Consider the following 16,143-nt stretch of genomic DNA (forward strand, 5'->3'; position numbering starts at 1 on the left):
TTAAGATTTCTCCTCCAGGAGCTCCTTTGTTTTTTCATCTACAACTGACCAACTCTTTTAGCAACTGCTGTTCTAATTTAGAATATAGCTAGAGCGGTATTTAGGCTTTCTATCTAAACATAGTTTCCAAATACAAGTTTTCTTTTTTAAAGATAAGCACCAGTCTCCTGAAAGCCTTCTTCGAATTGCTCTATTGGTTTGTTTGTTTTTATTTCTGTCTCCAATAGCAGAGAATATGTATAGCTCCGGGTCAAACTGGTGGGTTTTTGGTGTTCTTTGAGCTTGGTTGATTTTATGCAGATGATTTGTTACCAGACTAGGTAACAAAATGTGAGAGTCAAGTAGGTAGGTAGGTAGGTAGGTAGATAGATAGATAGATTGATAGATAGATAGATAGATAGATAGATATAGATAGATAGATAGATAGATAGATAGATAGATAGATAGATAGATAGATAGATAGATAGATAAATAAAGACAGGTGAGCAGGTCCAGACTTAAACTCAACTTCTTTTAATTGCTTTTCATCCTTATCTATTTATCCATCCATCCATCCTCTGGTGCTGTTTCCTCCTTCTCTGGCAAATCCAAAAATGCTAGGGAATTCCTGAAAGCTTGGCATTCTGACAAACCAGCCATCAAGAGGTCCATAAAGATAAGCCCCATCTACATTCCATTTAAAAATTAAAGCCAAAAGTCAAAAAAGGGAAAAAAAGCCCTGAACATATCCTCCCCGGCGACTAGCATCCAGTTAAGCAGGAAACAACACCAGATGAACTATCAGGGAAGAATCAATACCCTAATCAAGGAACTATCAAGGGAGAAACCACAGCACAACCAAGACAGGCCAGGCAAGCTGCATCTCAAAGCACTGATGGCAAAACCAGAAATAAAATACATAATAAAACAATATATTAAAATATTTAAATGCTTCAATAAAACATATCCACCCAAAGCTTGAGTAGGGAACTGGGGGAAAAGATTCGACCTGGGAGACCTGGGCAAAGATGTGAGTTTTCCATGCTCTCCTAAAAGGCATAGGAAGAACTTCTCACGGATCACTTGATCAGCAACAGGGAAGTGTTTCTCACTGTATTCTTCTGAGATACTTTTCCACTTCCTAGTGTAGCCTAAAGATTTCCCACGTTCTTCCCTCTGCTACTCAGTCGGACCTTGCTTAACTTTCTGAAGATCAGCCACTCAGATCTGTGTTGCCAACCGCTATGACTTTGCAGTTGCATGTAAATGGAAATATTGCAAGACTCTGCTTGGTCTTCAAATCATCCAAATAAAATATGTAATAAGCACTGGAATTTTTGAAATATTATTGCTGAGAAAATTGCTGCATGTGCAATGTATTTATATTAAAGTTTAGGGACATTCAATGAACTGACAAAACCTTTTTACAACAGACATAATTAACACAAGAAAGACAAGCCACGCTAATGCTGGCTAGTAGAATTTTAAAGGGACAAATGAAAGTATGCAAGGTTATTATCAATGATGCATACAAGGCATATCTTTGAGCAATGATGGGGAAGGTCCTTAATGTTCCTTCAGAACACCTTCACCCACCCTCCCACCCCATATTTCTGAGAATGTACTGTTACAAAGCTAATTACCAGCCTAAGGGCTGGGTACAATTCCAATCACATTTTTTTTTTCAAATTAACTTTTTGGAGATGACTATCTCCTAAGTAGCACATTTGTATTGATTTTACATGTGCAATAGCTCAGCGGTTTGTAAAAATTAAAATATAAATCACCAACGCCTTCATTATTTTTAACCTGACAAGATTCAGATGATGCAAGAGAGGTATGTGTTACTGTGTTTTCTACTCCATTTACAAAAATTCCAGTAAAAATCATTTCCAAATATGATTTTACATCGTATATGACATTTAAACCTTACTAACTTTACTTTATACCATCACTCCCCTCTGAAGTATGTGTCAGAGCTATTGGAAAAACATTCTGGAAAAAGGTTTTCCCCCAAAACTCTTACTATTCTATCAGATAACTCGGATGAAACAGTGTTATGTTTTTAACCTTCTCTAGAGAATCTGGCTGGCTCTTAGAAACAGAAGGCTGAACTTCACAGACCTGGGTGTGATCCAGCAAAGCAGTTACTTTGCTTCATGTTTATTAAGACAAGTGTCCTTGACCTGAATCCAGATATGGACACTTGATTATGGATCTTATTTTGAGCAAGCACATCTTCACTTACTTAAGACTTTTAGAAGTAGGGCCAGCCAGACAGTTAGTAAAAGGTTGGGAAGGAACCCAACAGTATTCATTTGGGATATAAAACCTTAGAAACTCTCAGAAAAGAATACCTCAGCTTATTGGTCCACTAACATTTTCTTCCCCCACATGAATAAAGCATTAGTCAGAATCCAGCTAAGAATTTCTAATTCTAGAATCTGTCTTTTCAAAGAACTTGTTTTCAGAAGCTGTCTTGGATCCTAAGAGTGAAATTAAGAATTGATGAGAGAACAATCCTCTCTAGAGACCTGGGTCAATATTTTCTAACATGTGGGAAGTGATCAGGAAGGACTCCTGATCCTCTAGAGAACAGCATCAAAAGTGCAGTTGGTTTTTGGGATCCTGTTATTGCTCTCTTTTGTCTTTTAATTTTTTTAGTTTTCACCATAGCAACAAGACTTGCCCTTTGCCCATCCACAAGATTGATGTTTATTGATACTTCCAGCCGCATGGATTATAATTTTACTGGTTTTAATCCTACCTTGGATATTTTACATTAAAGGATTGTTTTGCTCTTAATTATTGTAATAATTATTGTAATTTGTTGAGAGTCTCACAAATGCACTGGTATAAATATGACGGATTGGATAAGCTGGTCTGTTGGGAGATAGATAGAAGATTGCCCAAAGATTTGGAATCTCTAAATTTTGCATGGCATGGTAACAAGACTAAAGAGCAAGAATTCATAATATTGGGCCAATACTGTTAAGTGATGTTACAGAAATACTTAAATTTAATATTTAAATTTAATGGATTTGCGTCTGCAGTTTTTTGTAACTATTTTGCAGTATTTTACAAAATGTCCAAAATGGCAAGAATGCCCGTCTAAGAGTTCCATGCATTCCAACATTCAGACACGTATTTTGATATTCCTGGATGGACAGGTAAATTCCACATTCTGTACTAGCCAAGTAAGAAAAGCAGAACCAAGCAATTCAAGGCATGTTAACTACACCATGCATGAGGCTTGCTTTCATTTAAGAGACAAATTTTGAACCACACAGATATCTGCTTATATACAATTTATTTTAAGGTACTGTTAAAACAACAAGTTTAGTGCAACTTGAAATTCACATCTCATATCTAACTCCATCCATTTTCTAACAACCAACTCTCATCATTACAGAGAAAGATCTTCATGTCAACTTTCATTCACTACACACACACGCACGCACACATGCACACGCACAAACTCGCCCAAGAGCAATTCAGAATATTATACAGTCCCTAAACAGAAAGCTCTGCTATACAGAGGAAACCTGAAACACGTATAGCAAACAACGTATGACCAACATTCAGACACGTATTTTGATATTCCTGGATGGACAGGTAAATTCCACATTCTGTACTAACCAAGTAAGAAAAGCAGAACCAAGCAATTCAAGGCATGTTAACTACAGCACACAGTGGTTTCACAGCTTCAACCATTAACTTTTGAGCCTGCTGTTAAGACTGGAATAGGGCACATCATTCAACCTTTTTCTGCCTCTGGAACCTCTACCAATTCTTCCTTTGCAACACCAATCTCAATGAAGAATCCTGGAAAAGCTCCTTCATCTTCACAGACTTAGCCCACCTCCCACCTGCCATTCCCTCCCTCTTCATTTGCGAGAGTTTTTTTAACATGCTGGCTTCTGCTTCCTGTGCAGCATGCAGAGTTTTATCCCTACTAGAAGCAAACAGAAAAAAGTTCCTGTTTTCTAGAGTGCAACAATCAACCTACAGCACTGTTCTCCAGCTTCAAAGGTTCAAATATTGAGTGCTTTTCCCTCAAAGAATGATGCACTGATATGGTCTCAGGGAAACATATCTTCCTCTTTTCTACTCACACCGGTAGACACTATTTCAGCTTGATCCACATTACAAAGTGGAGGAATTCCATCAATCTGGAATCCTATCTCCAAAATTACTTTGTAATGCTGATATGTCTTACGCCAATGTTTCCTGTCTGCTGTGTTTTCAATCTATTTTGACAGAATGCAGTTGCATAAAGAAAAAAAAGAGAGATCTATAAAGATGCAACATTGGTCTTGGGACAATATTTTGAAGACACAACATTAAATATGTTCCTGACATCACCCTATAAACCAGAGCCACAATGACTGAAAGACTGAACTTTTTAGCTACTGGTCTAAACTATTTTATTCCTTTGTGGCTATTTGTTTTATGAAGAGAGTATTTTACAGAATGGAAGAAAAATGTATTCTGGAGGGACTATATATTTTGGCATCTAAAGTATTAAAATATTATAGTGATGCAGAACATCAATCTACAGCACACGTTTTCAGATACAACCAATATGAGAATTTAATATTGAGAATTACGGTCTTCAACCACCCTTCATTTGGGAATAAAGAGTATTCTCTTTCATTGGTCCAAGTAATGAAATCCACACTTTGATCCCTACCCCTACCCCTACCTGAATTCCAATCTAATTTGGTCCTCTTCATCCTGATCAGCAGGGCTTGGTTGAAGCTCATGGAAACAGCAAAGAAACGAGTGATTACATCTGTGGGCCCCAGTGTCCTCAGAGAAAAAGACAGTAGCTAACTAACACTGGACTCACGGAACACCAAGTTTTCCCCTGGAGCTTGTTCCAAGGAAAGAGGCAGGGAAAAATTGCAAGGACAAAACACAGGGACAAAGACATGAACTAGACTGAGATGATACGCAACTCCTGTCCTAGTTTGGCTGGAATCCTTATTAAACATACATCACAGAAAGCAAATTCTTCTCACCACTGCAAAAGACTGGACAGAGCAGAGCTGTATGTTCATGAGCACAGACCATGTGGAGATACTCTTTCCAATTATACACACTGGATAAAAAGCATACAACATTTCACAAAGCACTTGACAGTACAGTTATATTTACTTTCAGCCTAATGCTTCTCACAATGCAAATAACATTACATTTGCTAGTTAACACACATTTTCTTCTTCTTTTTTTCCCAGAAGGATTCAGGAGCTGAAGCGAGCAGAAACTTTTCTGGCCATTCAGACATGCTCCTGAAGCCACCCAAATAGTGTTTTGCTTTCTAGAGTTCTCTCCCCATCAGCAGACTTCTCCATGGCTTCACAGTATTTCAGGACTGCCTGGAAGAGGTCTCCTACTTTCCACCCTTTCTCCTGTAATGTCTTTGAAAGCTAGAAGCAAAGGAAAAGGAAAAAAAAGGGGGGGGGGGATTAAGAAATCAGATTAATATCTGATAGCTGACCATACCAGTGCCCAAGTTTAGGATAAGCCTCGCCCTATACGCAGAAAAGAAAATTACAGAAGGAAGCTGGAGAGCATCATCTCCCGTATTTGGACTTCTTTGTTCTAGTCTTTCCCTCTCCCAAGAAAATGTCTTCATTGTCTTTAAGACTTAGCAAGTGCAACCACTGTATTAATTAGACATCAGAAAAGTTTCTATTTTTTCACATGTAAAAATAAGGTACTCCCAAAACCAGATATTTTTCTTCCCAATCGCTTCCTTAAATGGGCTTTTCAGAGAGACATTTCCAAGAGTTCTAATGGCCATGATTGTGTGAGTAGTAGGCAACTGCTTTTTTTTTAAAGACTTTGTGCACAAATCAATTCATTGGTAACAGTCCTGAATAAACTGGCATTCAACGGTTGCCCAAATGAGTACAGTACTAAAATATCTCCCTTTCCATCGTTCCATGACATAAAGTGTGGTTGCTTTGGTAAATGTACTCTATTGTCAGTGGAAACCACTGACTCCAGAGTGGCACATTTAGGAAGCGTAAAGATCCACAACACAGAAATTAAAATTTCCAACTACAAGCCAAGCTTATGTAGTTCAAACACTTTTCTTCTCAAAGGGTCTGAGGAAGCTTTTTCCTTGTCTAGCAGCTTGAACAAAAACACATGTGTATGATAGGGAGGGGAAAGTTGTTTGTTATCTGGAATGAAAACTGGAATTTTGAAACATCTGAAGGTTTCTTTTGACCCAACACATCGTAGTTTATTGTTCCTGTGTCCTTTTCTGAAGAGTAACAAAAATGTTTTTCCTCAGATGTCAATGGCGCGACACTGGTGGGTTTTTGAGAATCTCATTGCATCAAGTTTACTTCTAGCCCTAAATGCTAACTCCATGCATCTTAAATTTATTTCCCAAATATGCAAGTAACCTACTTCCAATGCAAGTGTGATAACTGAATACCCTTCCAAGCAAAATAGTGAAAAGGTAAATAAATATATTTTTTTTAAAAACTGAGCATCTGGAACAAGAAAGCATACTAGTCTTCTTGCTAATCAGCACTGCTTCTATGTTGGGGAACAGTCCGATATACAAGTTCCCATTAGTTGTGAGAACTAAGTCAGTATCACAGCATGTTGCACACAGAAGTCAGACACTTTTCCTCAATCCTTATTTATAATCTAGAATAACTGGTTTGATTTCGTTAAGGCTGCTGGTGGATGGTCATGGAACAGGGGTTTTCTCTGGATTGTTCTGTCTCAGTGACTTATCCCCAGGCCCTGGATGCCAATGTCCCAGTCCTGTCCTAGAAGGACCTTCCAAATCCTTCCCCAATGAACAAAGCTCATGACCTAGCAACCAGATTCCCATTTTGTCGCGGTAGAGCTCCAGAAATTTTCTTCAAGCCAAACTCAACTCCCGCTGAAAAGATACATCCATGTTCTTTTTCTTGGGAACACAATGTAAGTGTTTGGCATTGCCTTCTTTGTGGATGCTTTTTTGACTTCCCAGGCTGGCCTGGAGCCCAAATGGTCTCCCATTCAAGTATGAGCCAGGCCTGATCTGTTCAGCTTCTGAACCTGAGCCAGATCTGCCACTTGCTGTAGACCCAGTGCCTTGAAGAGCTTTTTAAAAAAAGGTTTAAAAGAGTCACTTGTTGAAATGGGCGGTTATAGAAATCAAATAAATAAAATAAAAAGCTGAACATTAAGCAGACAGAACTTTTCTTAATGTCAAGGCATCCCCCTGGCAAAAGTTAAATTGTAAGCAATTGAACTTACCACTCAACTGATAAAGACGTAGAGCCCAGGCCAAGAAAAGAGTTAGCAATGTGGTCTGGAGACAGATTTGCCTATGCATTCTGACTAAATTAAAAACAGCAAGGGACACATTTTATTTATTTATTTATTTATTAAAAGATTTATATGGCTGCCCATCTTGTAGCACACAACTCTGGGCGGCTAACAACAGCGATAAGAACACAAACAAAAAAATCAATACAAAAAGAAAACACCAGGTGGCCATAACTATACCCATTCATCTCTTCAATCCCCGGATTTCAACCTTACTGTCCCAGTGCCTGGGGAGAAAGCCAGCTCTTCACCAATTTATGCAAGGTTAAGAGGGTGGGAGTCTGCAGATATCAAGGGGGAGGGTGTTCCACAGGGCAGGGTCTTCTATGAAAAAGACACACTCTCTAGGCCCCACTAGATGGCAACATTTAAGGGAAGGGACCTGGGGGATACCCACTCTACCTGATCTAGTGGAATGGGTAGATACTGTCAGGGAGAGGGGCTCCCGTAGATAGTCTGGTCCTGTGCCATGTAGGGCCTTAAAAGTGATATCCACCTTGAATTGTACCCAGAAACTGAGAGCCAGTGCAGCTTGCACACAATGGTGCTAAATGGGCAAACCAAGAGGCGCCCAATACTGGGCAAGATGCTGCATTTTGAACCAACTGAAACTTCTGGGTGGTCTTCAAAGGCAGCCCCACGTAGAGTGCATGGCAGTAGTCCAACCGGGAAGTGACCAAGGCAGGAGTGATTGGGAGCAAGGCCTTCCAGTCCAGGAATGGTCGCAATTAGTACACAAGATGTAGCTATGTAAAGGCCCCCCTTAGCCAGGACTGCTGCCACTTACTCATCCAACAGGAGCTGCGAGTCCAGGAGAACCCCCAAATTGCACACCAGCTCTGTCAGGGGAAGTGCTACCCCATCAAGAGTCAACATGTCACTGGACCAGGGGGGCCAAAACCACAAAGTCACTCCATCTTAGTAGGGTTCAGCCACAGCCTGTTCCTCCCCATCCAGGCCCTCACAGCCTCCAGGCACTGGGCCAGCATCAAGATGGCATCACCCATCTGGCTAAGGGTGGAGATGTACAGCTGGGTACCATCAGCATACTGATGATACTGCATCCTGTGCCGATGGATAACCTCCCCCAGCAGTTTTATGTAGATGTTAAAAAAGATGTTTAGATGTTAAAAAGCAGATTTATATAGATGTTAGAAAGACCTGAGCCCTGAGGCACCCCACATTGTAGGGACCTAGGGCTGGACCTCCCCCCCAACACCAACTGGTACCAGCCACCAAGGAAGAAGGAGAACCACTGCAAAACAGTGCCTCCCACTCCCAATCCCTGCTGCTCAGCCCAGAAGGATACCATGGTCGATGGTACTGAATGCCACCAAGAGATCCAGGAAGGCCGAGACAGTTGCACCACCTCCGTCCCGAGCTCTCCACAGGTCATCCACAAGTGTGTCCAGTGCCATCTCTGTACTATACCTCAGCATGAACCCAGACTGAAAAGGGTCCAGATAACCTTATTCATCCTGGATCCTCTGCAACTGAAAGTCAACTACCCTCTCAACAACCTTCCGCACAATGGGAAGGCTGGAGACTGGATAAAGTCTGCCTGTTATCCAGGCAATCGGGTCCAAGGATGGCCTTTTGAGAAGGGGGCACACCACCACCTCTTTCAAGGCTGGCGGAAGCACCTCCTCCCTCAACCATCGTTTGGGCCCAACTACCTGCCACCTCCCAGGAGGTCTTGACCAGCCAGGAGGAGCATGGATCCAGAACACAGGTGGCCAAGCTCACAGCTGCAAGATGACTTCATAGCACCCAGAATTCAATTCAAATTTTTGCCTTCAAGTCAGTTTTTGACTCCTGGCGACTGCCCCACTTCTTCCTAGGGCTGAGAGAAGTGCCTGGTCCAAGATCACTCAGAACTGCTTCACAATTTCACAAAAGTTTCAGCAGGTCTCTGACTCACCTACGAATTAGTCAACATATTTTACTTCGATGTGACATTTTAAAAGGCTGAATACTATAGTAGCTGCACATGATTCTGTAAAAATACTTGAAGTTGCTAAATAAAGACTGCCTAAAGGGATAGCCAAAATGGCTTCTAATGAGTTGCATTCGGAACAGACCAACTTGGTGGACAATAACATTGCTTAATTATGGACTGTGAGTTCATACATATCTAGATGTGGCAGTCCATAATTGTGGGTGGAATATGATCTGTACAAACAAGCAAGTACCTGGAAGGAAAGTTTTTTTCTGAAAAGACCACAAAGCTCAGATCACAATGAGGTCATTATCTGCTTCAGGATGAACTCAATGAAAGGATCATATTGCAGAATCAATCTCTTCCAAAATATCTTCATATTGTGGAAGATAGGAAGCATTTTACCATTCAGTACAAAGAAAATGTAAGCAGATTCAAAGTCACATATATCTGAATAGCTTTAAACACTGTTTGATATTTCCAAGCAGATTGGTGAAGATGAACATCTTCATCTGACAATCATCAAGCCTTCAACTATTTTTTTTTGCTCTAGAATTATACAAAGATGCACAGTCTATCATCTTCAGGTTCTGTTGTATGGTACCTATTTATACAAATGTAAGTAGAAATAATAAAAATTATTCCATTATGGGTTCTCGATACTGATGGATTTCTTAAACACTGAACACTAAAACAGGAGGCTAAGCTGTGCTTCAGGGAGATCTCTCACTGAAAAGGTAACAGACACCAGAATTAAGTGTAGCTGATGTGACAGAAAACATAGCAGAAATAAATATGCTACAAGAATTGTTGTCTAGAATGTAAGCAACAGGAATAAGAATACAATGAAGTTGAAGGAAACATTCAAATCAACCAAGCCGTTTTTAGTGCAAAAGGCAAATTAGCCATGCCATCACCTGTTACCTAAAGGAAATTAGGGAAGAACCTTTTTAAAAAAATACCCCAGGAAATGCATTATGACTGTACAGCTTTGCTTACCAATGAAAAAAGTGATATTGAAAATTTGCAATTTGGCAAACTGAAATATGAAAGTTAAGGGGGACATCAGGATGATAAAGACAAAATCAGTCGTATCGCTCTATTATAGACTTGTGAGCATTTCTAGATTCAGACTCAACACAGATGCCAAAATGAGTTCTTTATAGTTTTATGTTCATATTCCACCCAGAGGAAAATGGGCTGGACGGCCAAGAATAAATTGTGTGTGGGTGGATGTGTGTAGGTAGGTAGACAGACAGACAGGCAGGCAGACAGGCAGGATAGTTGGAACTTTTCCTAACAGAGTATAATATAAGTATTAATATTATTAATCAGATGCAATATAGCAGTTATATTTAGTTGTTTGTTTGTTTGTCAAATTTATATGGCTGCCCATCTCACGAAAAAGTGACTCTGGGCAGCATGCCATAAAATATGTCCCAAACGAAAAAGAAACTCCTAAAAAAATATGCAAACCACCACCAACAGGGCTGCGTAATGCTCCAGGATCTATCTCCACAGGGCTTCAGAGCATGAGATCTGCCATTAAGATCTGTGAAGCTGATCAGTAATAGGGTTTTCTGGTGGCTCTGGCCAAGGAAAGTGTCTCCCCCAATCTGTATGGCTGAATCAAAGGCTGGGTTCACACAAGATGATAAATAAGGCTGGACGGTTTTGGTTCAGCATGGTACGAGGCCCACGTTTCATTAGTTACAGCATCGTATTAAGCTATAATATGGTTTATTTGGGCATGCAGAAGTTCTCTGTTCTGTGAACATAGAAACTGCTCAGTTAGCAGAGATTTATGATCTAGCAGTATTGTGCAAACCCAGCCAATTAATGCTCATCAATAATTCTTCATCACATTTGAGTGAGACATTGCATTTAAGAGTTTGCTCAGGATCAATACTCTTCAACGTTTTTGTTAGTGACTTGGATAAAGATCTCCAAATCTGAAAACTGTACAAAATTGGGCAGGATAGCTATGACTCCAGAAGCAGAAACAAAAATCAAAATGATTTTGATATGCTACAGAAACAGAGTAAAAATAACAAAATGAAATTTAACAGAGCCAAATACAAAGTTCTTCCTTTAGGAAAAGGAATTCAATTGCAAAAATATAGGATGGGGGAGATCCGGCTTGGTTAAAAAAAGGTGCAAAGGGATTAACTACTGGAAATGTAGTTAATCACAAGCAGAACTGAGTTAGAAGCATGATGTGGCTGCAAGAAACCAAGTTTAGTTTTAAACTACGTTAAAAGAAGTACAATTTCCAAACCATTGTAAGTAATAGCTCTTTTCCTCTTCTGTGTTAGTCAGATTCCATCTCAAGCACTATATCCTATTCTTGCTACTACACTAAAAAGAACTCAGACAAGCTGGAATAGTTAAAAAGAGACATCAAGGATGATCAAGGGCTTAAAAACCTGGGTAGCTTTGAGAAAGATGACTGAAGCGTGATAGCATTTTTCAAATGCCTATAGGGGGTGTCTCAACTCTGTTGTCCCAGCATGTAAGACACAGAATAACAGCTTAAGTTACACAAAGGCAGACTCTGGTTGACAATTAGGAAAGTCGTGCTCTTGGCAAGAAGAGTTCGATAATGGAACTAACTCCTAGGTAAATGTGAGCAGTGGGCTGGAGTCAGTGGCTAATATGGCCCTTTCCAACTTTATAATGCCATCTGTTGTTTTTAAGAAGGCTTTATTTGTAGGAAGGGACCAAACCAAACCCCTGATCAGCGATCCACGTTTCAGATGGACAGCTATCCAACCTCTGTTGGAAGACCTCAAGTGAAGGGATATAAACCACTTCATAAGGCAGTCTGTTCCACAGCCTGACAGCTCTGTCAGGAAATTCCTCTTAATGTGTAATTGGAATGTTCCTCCCTGCAGTTTCAACCCATTGGTTCTGCCCTCCAGAGCATCAGAGAACAAGTCCTTTTCCTCCTCCACAAGACAACCCTGGAGGTAACTGAATACCACTATCACATCTCCCCTCAGCCTTTTCTTCTGCAGGCCAAACATATGCAGTTCCTTTAACCTCATAGGTCTTGATTTCCAGTCCCTTCACCACCTTGCCCCCCCCCCCCCATGAACTCACTCCATTTTGTCAATGTCCTTTTTAGACTCTGCTGCCCCAAACTGGACACAGTGTTCACAGTGGGACCTCACTGATGCAGAGTGGAGTAGGATGAATACTTCTTGTGCTATTAGCTGTATGTTCCTCTTAATACACCCCAAAGTAGCATTTGCCTGATAAGTAATATATCACACCATTGGCTCATGGTCAACTTGTGATCTACTAGAAGACTTCTATCCTTTTCACATGTACTACTGCCAAGCCAAGTCACTTCCATCCTGTGCTTTTCATTTCCCCCCCAGCTGTAGGACTTCACATTTCTTCTTGTTTTTCTGTACCTTATGCATTTTCAATTTACAAATGTTATTTATGATATTTTAAACTGATTTCTGACTGATAATGGAACTGGATGCTTAGATTATAAAGTGCCATGGGAAGACTGTATTTCTTAAATGTGGCTATGACGTATGGTAAATAAATAAATGTGAGCTACAGTTCTACTGCTGTCATTCAAACTGTCCAACTTGGTTATAAAATGGGAAAAGGTTCGACTCTTTGGCACTTGGAAGTGATAAGGCAGAAACAGAAACTCTCCTGCATGCCATATTTGCTTTGAAATTATTTGTGTAGCCCATTTGTAGTCTGTTAGCCAGATTAAAGCTTTGACTGAGGATTCAAAAATTAAGCCATCTTTTATTCTTCCAGCATTACCTATCTGAGGGTTCTTCAGGAGATATGGAAGCTGTCAAATTGTCTGAATGGAGCAAGAAAGCTCCATCCAGACGGTACTCATTTGTAATTAATTCACAGCTCATCAATATTGGTGTCTATTAAAATGTTACTCTTTTCTTTTTAAAAAAAAAAAAAACAAGACCGAAAATTAGATGTATTCAGCTTACAGATGGGTATCTACTAAGGGGGGCAAAGGAGGGCAAATGATGTCATGTGCATGATTTCATCATACAAATGCTATGACTCATGTATTTGTGTCAGATGTTATGATGCAAGTTTATAACCACCATTTGTGTGATGGCATGATATACATCATTTTGAGGTCTCCACAGTTTCTTACAGAAGCTGCTGAGCACACGGCTTCTAAGTGTCTAGCGTCATACCCTTTCATAAAAGGTGAAGTGCTTTTCAGTTTGGAAGTCAACATACAGACATTTGGCGGTTCTATATAAAGCCCTTTTTATATATCCCTAGCCATGCGTTTAAAGTAAAAGAAAAGGAAAGTATTTAAATTCTAAAACATGAGCCTGCAAGTTTCCAGAATCACTGAATTTAGCAGCTCTGACTGTCTGGAGACAAAACTGAGTTCTGCTGGATATAATTTTTTTTTTTAAATTAACTTCTGCAACTTCTACAATAACATGTTGCTTGCTTTTATGAAGGTGAGAGTCAATGTCTCTTCTGTAAGAGGCTTCTTGCAAATAAAAGCTTAAAGAGTCTAGATCAGCAAGTGTATGTATCAGATGCTTGAGGCAGAAGTAGAAATATATACTAAGGAAGATGATGAGTTCTTCCCCTGCACCATTCCTAAAGCTGCTTACTCCTGTCATTGGACGTTGCTTCCAAATATGCATCCAATTCACTGCTGATCTCCAACAGGGCCTGAATTATATTTCTACGAAAATTATTGTTTATAGCCGAGTGGATTCACTGTTTTCCAGAGAAAGGGGAAATTTCTGATTTTTATTGCCAAATAATTTCCAGCTAATTCAGGTGAACATACAGATGCATGCAAAGTTTGGGCACCCTTAATCAAATTGTGTATTTTAATGAATCCCGAGGTGAACAGAAGATAATGCAACCTCTACACAGAGCAAAGTTAAACACTACATCTTTCCACAAATTTGAATGCATGCTTACTATTTATGTTGCTTACTGGTTTTTTACAGTTTCAGAATAAAAAGCTCAAGAAATTCAGACAACTTTCCAGTCAGTTCTTTGTCACACCCCTTTAGCAAAAGTAACAGCTTCCAAACATTTCTTGAATTCAGCTAAGAAGCTTTCTCTTCTTCCTTTTGGGATTTTTTCCCCCACTCTTCCTTGCACAATTTTCCATCACAGAAATATTCACAGCTCTCCTTGCACGTCCTGCACGCTTGAGATGTTACCACAAATTTTCAATATTATTCAACTGGGGCCTGTAAAGGCAACAATCCAAAGGATACTTCAAAATAAACTGTGAAGGACTTACAAAGGAAAGACAGATGAAAATTTTAGAACGGCTTTCACAGGTCCCAGCCATGAATATTACTGAAAATCTGTTGGGGGATCTTAAACATGTAGCAAGAATATTTCTAAGAATTCTGCAAGGAAAAATGGGGGGAAATTCCAAATGCAAGAGGAGAAGCTGGCTAGGAGAACATTTAGAATCTGCTATTTCTGCCAAAGGAGGTGTTTCAAATTAGTGAATGAAAAGGTGTCCAAACTTTTGTACCTGTCCCATTCACTGTTCTTTTATTTTTAATCTTTAAACCTGTGCACGTAAATAGTAAATATGCAATTACGTTTGTTAATTTTGTTCCACACAGAGATTGTGTCAACTGCTGTTCACTTGATTGATTGATTATGTGCCATCAAGTCAGTGTTGACTCTTAGCAACCAGATAGATAGATTTTCTCCATGACAGTCTGTCCCTAACCTGGTCTTTTAGGTCTTCCAACAGTGCACCCATCACCACTGTAACTGAGTTCATCCACCTTGCTGCTGGCCATCCTCTTCTTCTATTTCCTTCCACCTTTCCCAGCATTAGAGCCTTCTCCAGAGAGCTGGGTCTTCACATAATGGCCCAAAGAAGGGTAATTTGAGCCTGGTCATTTGTGCCTCGAGTGAGAACTCTGGGTTGATTTGTTCAATGATCCATCAGTTTGTTTTCTTGGCTGACTGTCCAATTAGGGATTCAATAAAATACACAGTTTGACCAAAACCTTTGCATCGTGCTGTACATCTTTTTTCAGGGTCCTTATTCAATCGTATGAAAATTAAGAGATTATACTGTGGGAAAAATTATCCCAAATTGTCATTTCATTTAGCAAAAATGTACAGGCATTTTAGTTATATCACTAGAGAAGGCATTGTTATCCTGGACCAGGCTAGCAAACTCAGAAGTGTAACACTATGTATTTGTAGGGTTTTTTAAATTCCTCACATTTCTTAACAAACAAAAGCAAAGTAACAATTAAAATTAAATTCAGAAAAGCAGAGAGACAGTCCACCTCTGTTGTTAAATAATTTGTTAGAAAGATGAACACGTCTTGCATATTCCCCTTCATGTGCTAGGAAATTGGAAGCTTCCACTTTTGGTTTGGAAATGACCACAATTCTCTGTTATATTCAAACATGGGTCTATTTTAACTAACCACAATTAGAAAAAGCCACATTACCCATGTTTGTACATAATGGAGAAAGGCAGATGGCTCACCTAAAACTGAGGTTCTTCTAATAATCATCTGCACAGAAGCATGTTCCTCTCCTCTTACACATGGCAGAGGAGGAAGGAAAACAAGCAAGCCCAAGGTGGTATAAAATTGTTTGGAAGATGAAGCTTGCACAACTTAATTGTCTTCTTGTTTGCTATCTGACCACTGTGAATCCAGTAAGTGAGAATGAAAAGTAGGGGGAAGAAGGGAAGAGAAGATGCAAAGTCATTGTAGGGAAGGAACAATGTTTCAAAATAAACATGTTTTAACTATATTTGAATAAAAATGATGATGTGGTTTACAATTACAGGGACACTCTTACCAAACAAGTCTATAATGCATCACCCCTGACTGCCTCTAACCCTACTTAGA

At 39.6% G+C, this 16,143-nt stretch overlaps 1 protein-coding gene across 5 annotated transcripts in view; it reads right to left on the bottom strand.

The window, feature by feature from the left end:
- Nucleotides 1–2,627: 2,627 nt before the first annotated feature.
- The window catches only part of AKAP11 (A-kinase anchoring protein 11), a 56,407-nt gene continuing 42,891 nt past the window's right edge, over nt 2,628–16,143 (bottom strand). For 3 of the 5 annotated variants that reach the window (XM_088139482.1, XM_007425832.4, XM_088139483.1), the window contains exon 13: nt 2,631–5,411. In XM_088139482.1, the coding sequence (XP_087995608.1) occupies nt 5,262–5,411 (150 nt within the window). In that variant the 3' untranslated portion in view covers nt 2,631–5,261. Of the gene's footprint in view, nt 5,412–16,143 lie in introns of all 5 variants that reach the window. The other 2 variants (XM_088139485.1, XM_088139484.1) reach the window with 2 other exon arrangements.

This window comes from Python bivittatus, unplaced genomic scaffold, assembly GCF_059951505.1.
Source record: "Python bivittatus isolate LINGU-HERP-01145 unplaced genomic scaffold, Pbiv_v1 ctg000210_np1212, whole genome shotgun sequence".
Lineage (NCBI taxonomy): Eukaryota > Metazoa > Chordata > Lepidosauria > Squamata > Pythonidae > Python > Python bivittatus.